This window comes from Anguilla rostrata, chromosome 8, assembly GCF_018555375.3.
Source record: "Anguilla rostrata isolate EN2019 chromosome 8, ASM1855537v3, whole genome shotgun sequence".
Taxonomy (NCBI): domain Eukaryota; kingdom Metazoa; phylum Chordata; class Actinopteri; order Anguilliformes; family Anguillidae; genus Anguilla; species Anguilla rostrata.
In genome coordinates, this window is record NC_057940.1 from 50,907,292 (window position 1) to 50,915,637 (window position 8,346).

An 8,346-nucleotide genomic window follows, 5' to 3' on the forward strand; every position below is an offset into this window, starting at 1 on the left:
GTTTCTGGGCTAAGTGCACTCCCCAAAGACATCTGGGATGGCGGAGTGGGAGCGGCCTGCGTGATGCAGGAGGTTTTTTGTTTTGAGGTAAATGAGTAATCGGCGTCCCTCCCAGAAGGGAGCAGCCGCAAACTGCGGCGCCTCGGGAGAACGGAGGGAGGAAGGAGGAGGAGGAGGAGGAGGAGGAGGAGGAGGGGGGGAAAAGAGCTGCTTTGTTAGCGCTCCGTATCTCCGCCCGCTCCCTGGAGCGCCGCAGCCGCCGTCCGGGAAGGACAGCTCGCCGGCCGCTGTCATCGCCTCCCGTACGTCGCCTGGCTTACCGCCAACGCGCCCGAGACAGGGCGCGACAGACTCGGCCTCTGGACTGGCCCCTCTCCTCCCTCCCCCAACCTTCGCCTCGCTGTCTCTCTCTTTCTCTCTCTCTGTGCGGTGCTCATCCCTCTCTTCCTGTCTTTCTCTCGCTTCCTGGCCGTCTTCTCCCTCCTCGCGGGTCCCGGCCCGTGCGCGAACCCCTTGCCCTCTTCCCCTCTCTCCCCCTCCTGTCCTTTCTTCCTGTTATTGTGCCTCTGGCCTGTAGCCTACTAAAAACCCCAACCCTGTCGCCTCTCCCTCTTTCCATACACCAGGGTGTCTTCTCAGTGCAGTGGTCCCCAGCCCTGCTCCTGGAGATCCATTGTTCTGTAGATCTTCACTCCAACCCTAACAAAGCACTACTCATTCAACAGCTAGAGCAGGGCTGCCCAACCCTGTCCCTGGAGATCCACTGTCCTGTAGGTCTTTACTCTAACCCTAACAAAGCGCACCTCATTCAACAGCTAGAGCAGGGCTGCCCAACCCTGTTCCTGGAGATCTACTGTCCTGTATGTCTTTACTCCAACCCTAACAAAGCGCACCTCATTCAACAGCTAGAAAAGGGCTGCCTAACCCTGTTCCTAGAGATCCACCGTCCTGTAGGTCTTCACTCCAACCCTAACAAAGCCAGGTGTCCCAAATTAGGGTTGAAATGTAAACCTACAGGACGGTATATCTCCAGGAACAGGGTTGGTTTCCAGCGTCCATATACTGTCACCGTGTGTATGAATCTTCCCACTCGTCTACCCTCCTGTGAATATCTCAGCAGCTCCATCGCTTCTCTCTCCCTTAATGTACAGCGCAGTGTCCACTTAACACTGTGTATATATTGCATCCATTAGCGGGCTCACCAGGCCCTGCTAACGTCCTGCCGGGTTCATTTCCAATGCGCGTCCTGTCCGCGCGTTTCCCTCGACGCGCGGCTCGGTTAATGTGCCCTGTGATCTGTACGCAGCCTGCGTTCCGCACGCGTTAGCCCGCTCATCTCAGTCGGAGCACGGAGCGTCCACATACGCGCGGTGCGTTAGCACCCCCGCCTCCCAGCGTTAACGCTGAGTTAGCTTCAGGTTCTGTTGCTACGGTGCAGAAAGAGAGAGAGAGAGAACCTCACTGACTGAATGTCTTCTCGTTATCATCGTTGATTGTTTCAAATGATTCGCTAGTATCAGGTGAGAGAACTACGTTTCTCACCAGTTTGTAGTTGCTGTTGTGTCGGTGTGTCTGTCTGTCTGTATGTTTTCCTTGTGCGAACAAATAAAACAAGCAGACGAAACGCCGACGGCCTCGTTTAGGAGAGTGAGCCTACGCCGCGGCTAACCGTTCCTCATCTCAGGTTGGCGTGCGGTACCCCCCCCCCCCGCTCCTCCTCCCGCGGTCAGTATCCCAGCCGTGCGCTCCCAGGGCCCCGCCCTGACCCCGTCTCCAAACCAGCCCTGTCTCAGCCTCGGCGAGGAATGCGTGCTGATAAAGGGGAGGCTTCGCCCAAGGTGGAGGAGGACGAGCAGCAGGATAAAATATGTACAAATCGCAGACAAATAAAACAAACTGCAGAGCGAAAAGGGTTCGCCTTCCGTCTAAGTGACTTGTGGGAGCGCTAAATTCCCTTGTGGGGACGTCTGGACGAGGTGTGTGCGGTTGTACATCTTCCCCCTGTGCATCGTGTTCTGTGGCGCACTTGGGGTGTTTCCGCCAACGTTCTGTTGCCCTTCAGATTTGTGTCAAAGGGAGGATGTTTTCCATTCGATGCCCAAACCCCCACCACCCCAAGTGCACATAACTCCTCTCGTATCAACACAAGTCTTATCGTTGTTCCTGTTCCTGAGATTTGCGTCGATCAACTAGGAAGCGTCCTCGAATGAACTGTGGCGAGCCAGAGGTGGGTGGGGCTTAGCATCCTCCTTGAATGCCATTGGCAGGACGATCTGTACACACCACGTTTCCATCCTACCCGCTGGTGAAGTTTAAGACCGAGTCAAGAGTTTCTGTCAGGAATTCCTGGATGTGTGAGAACAGAAGTTTACCCAGCACGCAAAAGTTCTGACAAAAGCAAGACTTTATCAATTCAAACAAAAATTCTACTGCAGTCTCAAGTATTATCCCTTGCATTACATACGATGGAATGTTATCTTATAATCCAAAAACTACAGCATAAACACACACCACTCCTCTGCTTATATAGTATTCCAGTGTAGTGACATTCCCATTTAAACTGTATTGCGCGCTCCGTAGATCCACGCGTTCTCACGTCATACGGATCGACCGAGGATGGACACAAATGGCCATACACACACATCCATCCACATGCCATGCAGATCTGTGGACCTACAGCAGCCTGTCTCAAGCATAACCAGCAGACCTCATGTGTGACTCTACTGTCAAACCCTGTTGAAGAGGAAGTAGACCTCCAAGCCACTGGTTTCCACACTTTTATTGCCCACAATACAATAAGCGAGAAAACAAAAGTCTTTGAGTCAACATTTATTAAAATAATTTTAAAAAACATGACCAGCTATGTAATTAATACATTTTAAAGCTATGGCAACACAACTGCATGTATAACGTAGTGTATAACGGGCAGTACATGTATCATGCTTGACTGGGTGAATGTCATAGGAAAGGGTATTATATATAGGCCTAGTACGTTATTTTTGTCACTGGTACCACGCGACCCACCAGTCAACCCCACCCCCTAGTTTGAGTACCACTGCCCTAAGCTGTAACAGTTGCCCCTAGCATGCTATGGCATGTAGAGGAATGCAGAGATGGCCAATGCGCAAGAGGAGGGAGGCAGAATATTTACATTTACTGCATCTGTATCCCGAACCTTAAGTCTTTCATGGTTCTGCACTACTGACACACAATCCAGCAAGGATGACCTTTTTAGAAGCTGATTTATTTAGACTTCACTGCATCCGATCTGGACCAGCAGCCTACACGAAACATCGTTGGATTCATTTTAGCAAGGGTCATACAACACTTATAATAAACATAATTGACAGAATCTAACTGACAAATAGCCCAAAATCTATTATAATTACCGATTGTTGTCTGGTGAATACAGGTAGTCAGGATAAACAACAGATAACTGAGTGAAAAGGTGCAGAGAGCTGACCTGTTAAATTGGTGACTTTGCTAATAAGAGGAATATAAGTCCAGGGCCATTTTCAGTTTAAAGGTGAGTTCTGCATAGACTATCTGCGGCAGTGCTGGGAGGGTAAAGCTTCACAAACCACAAGCCGAGTGGAACCATCAGATTTTTAATGAGTGAGGTGATGAACCAGTCAGCAATTTGCTTCGGAGAGGAAAGTCTTTTCATTGGAACTGACAGCACGTGGCAGTTCCACCAATTATATTGCTCATCCTCCCATAGCAAATTTACAGCCTACTGGCCACCACTCTTGGAACTAATGAGTTTCTGGCCTTCCTGCCAACAGAGGTCTTTACAGCTAAATTGATTTGACCGACTGGACTAGAACTCAGTTGACTGGTTGTTCCAGGTGTCAATCAGCAGCTGGCTAAAAGGAAGCTGGAAAGCGCTCAGGACTGTGGATCTCATTGATCAGGAGCGTACACCACTGAAATATACCTAAACCTTAAGGAGTTAAATCACATGCACATCCTGCCCCGCCACACCCTACCCCACCCAGTCTCCCCCACAAAAATTCCCATTTGAAACAAAACAGGCCCGCAACAGGTAAAAACAACATTCAACATGATTCATGTGTTGAGTTCAACAATTAAACCAGACACATTCACAGTATTGCACCTTAATCAGTCTTACAGCGCGAGTATTTGTCAGTGTGTATTAGTCAGGGTCACAATGTCCAACACCCTGCTGAAACCAGGGTATCTGAGAGGGGAAAGAGACCTCAGTGTTCCCCCAGGAGCACTCTGAGTCAGAATTTCAGTCCTTTCTTCTGAAGGTCGAGATTGGCCTCCTGGATCTGAGCCTGTAGCTCCTTGGCTGCCTCTCGGCAGTCATTGAAGGTGGCCACTCTGTACCCGATGGTGGCCAGGGAGTAGCACCCGAACACCACCAGGAGATACATGGGCATGGGCCAGGCCACCTCCCTGTACGCCCGGGGCAACCTCAGGTTCATCAAGTCAAGGACCACAAGCCCCCAGGCAACCCCAAACACAGAGGCGCCCAACAGCCACTGGAGAAGCTTAGTCATGACAATGGATTTGAACACGGAGGCAGTGGAAAGCTACAGAACTGTGCTTTGACGTACCTGCCGATTTGGAATGAAAGTAATGAGAATACAGAAAGAATAATTTACTGTAGTTACCCTAATTCAACTGAGATGGAGAAGTACAGAAATTCGGAGAACAAATACTGTGTTCTAAGTAGTTAACGTCAGCTAACAACTCTTTGCAGGCGATCTGATTCAAAAATAATTCTCATAGTAATTCAGATCACACAAATGATGACGGAAACTATTTATAAACCAGAAGCCGCTATCAATGTCTCAACACTAGAGATTTGCTAACGTACCCAGTGTAAACCGTGAATTATCTATCGACCTCGGTGTGTAGGCTGGCTATTCACCTGCTGTCAAACGAGTGAGTTTGAAAAGTAAATAGGCTATAGCGAGCAAGAAATGCGAAATCAAATGTACACTGCAAACGACGGAAGTTGAATTCAACAGTCTGCCATATCAGAGTCAAAAATGCATAACTTTCCAGTTACATATCGTATTCATAAATTTAGCTGCCGTTACCTCTTAATAGCCAGCTCACCGCCTATGAAATCAAGCGCAACAATATGACGTCATGGGATTACGAAGAATTGTGGGACATGATGTATTTCCACAGGAAAACGTCGCGATGGGGAATTTGAAGAATGTTGCAATTCGGTTCCATGAAAGCAACTTCCTGAGTCGTATAAATTATTTCAAAGTCATATGCTTAATAATTTAAATCTAAATAGCTCAATATTTAGAAATAGTGTCGCAATTGTGTCATTACCTAAATGAAGGGGGAAAGAAAGTATTGATTAAACCATAAAAGAACTGGCTGATGTAGGCGTACTGTATGTTCTGATTAGGGAGTACCGCCATTAGAGGACAATGTGAAATGATAACATCCACAAGCGGTCAACCTTGAGTATTTGCCAGTGTATTAAGTGGGCCTACTTCAGCCGTGTAGCGGTAGAAAGCAGAGATATATAAACACCATTCACCCAGAAAAGTGAAGTTATTCTTAGTACCTTACTGTTTACATTTGATGCCAAACAGAATAAACGTCTGTGGGGTGTGAGTGTCATATTCTGTAAATGCATATTATATAAATGGTGTTTGGAACAGACCATTTCTTTTTCACATCAATTGTTTATGTGTGTGTGCCTGTACGTGTGTGTGAGAGAGGGGGGTGGGGGGGTGGTAGATGGATAGACAGTTTGTGACTGTATGTACCATTTTTTGCCTGTATGTTTTTTGTTTGTACAATACCTTTATGTTTCTGTGTACTGTACAATTCTATGTGTGCACACATAGACTATTTGTGACATTTGTGAGTCATTGTGTGTGTGTGTGTGCACGTGTGTGTGCTGCTTTCTGTGTAACACCGTGTGTGGGTAAAAGCTCAGTGAGAACTGAAATCCCAGCATGCTCTCTGCCAGGGAGCGAGAGAAACCTCGCTGGAAACCTGCGCCTAGCACAGAGCAGCAGCAGGCGCAGCTACATCAGGAGGAGAGGGAGAGACTGCTGGGGGGGAGCCCTCAGACGGAGCAGGAGACATGGAGGGAGGGGGAGGTGGAGGGGTTGGGGGGGGATGGGGGGGGGGGTGGAAACAGGGACACTGCAGGTGCGAGTTCAGCTTTTGGGATGGACTCAATCATATATCAATTCCAGATGCTAACAGAAAGAATGTGGATGTGTGCACAGGGAGAGAGAGAGACAGTGACAGACAGAGAGAGAGAGAGTGTGTGAAGTGGATAAATGTATGTACTTTCTAACGCTGATCCGACACAATAACAGTGCTTAGAGTGTATTAACATTCCAGTAAAAGAAAGAGAAGGGGGTTAAACAATGTAAACAGACTGGGGGAGATGTAGACACGGGTTCGTGCTAGAGCTGGGTAGACCAGTATGTGTGTGTGTGTGTGTGTGTGTGTGTGCACCGGGGGGTAGCTGGGGGGTAGTGTGTGTACTATCGTCACGGTAACAATAGATGTCTGATCATAAACAGGATCCCTCTGTTTCCTGAGTCAGAAGCCTTGGTCTTAACACACTGCGTACACACACACACACACACTACTACTACTACTACTACTGCTGCTTCTCTTACAGAGTTCATATTTGTGCATACCCAAACACATTTAACACTGACTCTACACCCCCACACACACATGCACTATTAATACTACACACACAAACATAGCTACTAATAGCAAACAGTACTAGTTCCACTCCTATGAAGGAAGGGCAATGTGTGCAGTGTGATACAGTGGGGTTGTGTGCCGTGCGTGTACTGCAGGGTTGGCAGCTCTCACGATTTTGGTGCGAGACACACGCTTCCAGGCCCTGTCTGACGCTCTCACGCTACCCAATCACATCTCACGGAAAGTAAAAAGAACGCAGCTACAAACAAAGCCGCTCCCTGATTCCTGATATAAACTATTTATCTATCGGCTCGCAGGACAAAGCCAATTGTTCCGATGTTGCGAACTGAGATTTGTTGATTTGTGCGTGCGTGTGTGTGCACGCGCATGTGGAGTCTGTGGAGTATAGTGCTGAGAGCAGGGTGTGTGTGTATGTGGAGTACAATGCTGAGAGTGGTGTGTGTATGTGCGTGTATGTGAGTGTGTGTGTGTGTGTGAGAGAGTGTATAGTGCTGAGAGTAATGTGTGTGTATGTGTGTGTGTGCGTGTTTGTGTGTGTGTGTGAGCGTGTGTGTGAGTGTATAGTGCTGAGAGTGGTGTGCGTGTTTGTGTGTATGTGTGTGTGAGTGTATAGTGCTGACAGCGGTGTGTGTGTGTGTGTGTGTGTGTGAGAGTATAGTGCTGAGAGCGGTGTGTGTGGTGTGTGGTGTATAGTGTAGGTGTTGTCGTGTGTGTGTGTGATGAGTGTGAGAGTGTGGAGCGGTGTGTGTGTGTGTGTGTGTGTGAGTGAGTGTGTGAGTGTATAGTGCTGAGAGCGGTGTGTGTGTGTGTGTGTGTGTGAGAGTATAGTGCTGAGAGCAGTGTGTGTGTGTGTGTGTGTGAGTGAGTGAGTGTGAGAGTGTATAGTGCTGAGAGCGGTGTGTGTATGTGCGTGTGTGTGTGAGTGTATAGTGCTGAGAGCGGTGTGTGTGTGTGTGTGTGAGTGAGTGTGTGAGTGTGTGTGTGAGTGTATAGTGCTGAGAGCGGTGTGTGTGTGTGTGTATGTACGTGTGTGTGTGTGAGTGTATAGTGCTGAGAGTGGTGTGTGTGTGTGCGTGTGTGTGAGTGAGTGTGAGAGTGTATAGTGCTGAGAGTGGGGTTGTGAAACAGCTGTGGCTGCTGATTTGGGCTGCAGCCTGTGCTCTTTGCTATAAGTAAAAACACACCTGTCCCAGCTGCTGTTTGCAGGAGGGAGAGAGTGAGAGTGAGAGCGCTGAGCGAGAGGAAGAGAGAGAGAGAGGAATGTGCTTTGCTCTTCTTTCCTGACAGGTCACTCCGCCTATCTGGACATTCCTTTTTTTCCTCATCCCTCTCTTTTCTTTATAGGCTGCCTCATCCTGTATTCTGCATATAACTGCTCTCTGTTTTTGTGCTTTCTCTCTCTCTCTCTCTCTTTCCCCCCTCTTTTTTCCATGAGAGAAAATGACCAGTGAATAAACCCAAATAACAGAAATGTCCCTCTGACTGTCAATGCACAAAGCTAAATCATATGTTAATTGCTCATTACCCCTGGTCCTGATGTTTTAACTAATTGGACTCCGGTGTACTGACCCCAGGCGGTATTGAGCCGGGTCAGACCAGACGGCTTCCTCTGCCCTCTCTGTTTTTGTATTTTATGCCGTGTCGTTCATTGAT

The 8,346-nt window shown here is 48.3% G+C and overlaps 1 protein-coding gene across 3 annotated transcripts; it reads right to left on the minus strand.

The window, feature by feature from the left end:
• Positions 1-2,814: 2,814 nt before the first annotated feature.
• LOC135261902 (dolichol-phosphate mannosyltransferase subunit 3-like) lies at positions 2,815-5,192 on the minus strand. Of its 3 annotated transcripts, none has more exons than XM_064348587.1 (2): positions 5,073-5,192; positions 2,815-4,583 (listed from the first exon to the last, which is right to left on the minus strand). In XM_064348587.1, exon 2 carries the CDS (start codon positions 4,524-4,526, stop codon positions 4,248-4,250), a length of 279 nt encoding a protein of 92 aa, XP_064204657.1. In that variant the 5' UTR covers positions 4,527-4,583; positions 5,073-5,192; the 3' UTR covers positions 2,815-4,247. The 3 variants fall into 3 exon arrangements, with proteins under 3 accessions (XP_064204657.1, XP_064204660.1, XP_064204659.1); XM_064348590.1 differs by lacking the exon at positions 5,073-5,192 and adding an exon at positions 4,901-5,059; XM_064348589.1 differs by lacking the exon at positions 5,073-5,192 and adding an exon at positions 4,847-5,055.
• Between the last annotated feature and the right edge of the window lie 3,154 nt (positions 5,193-8,346).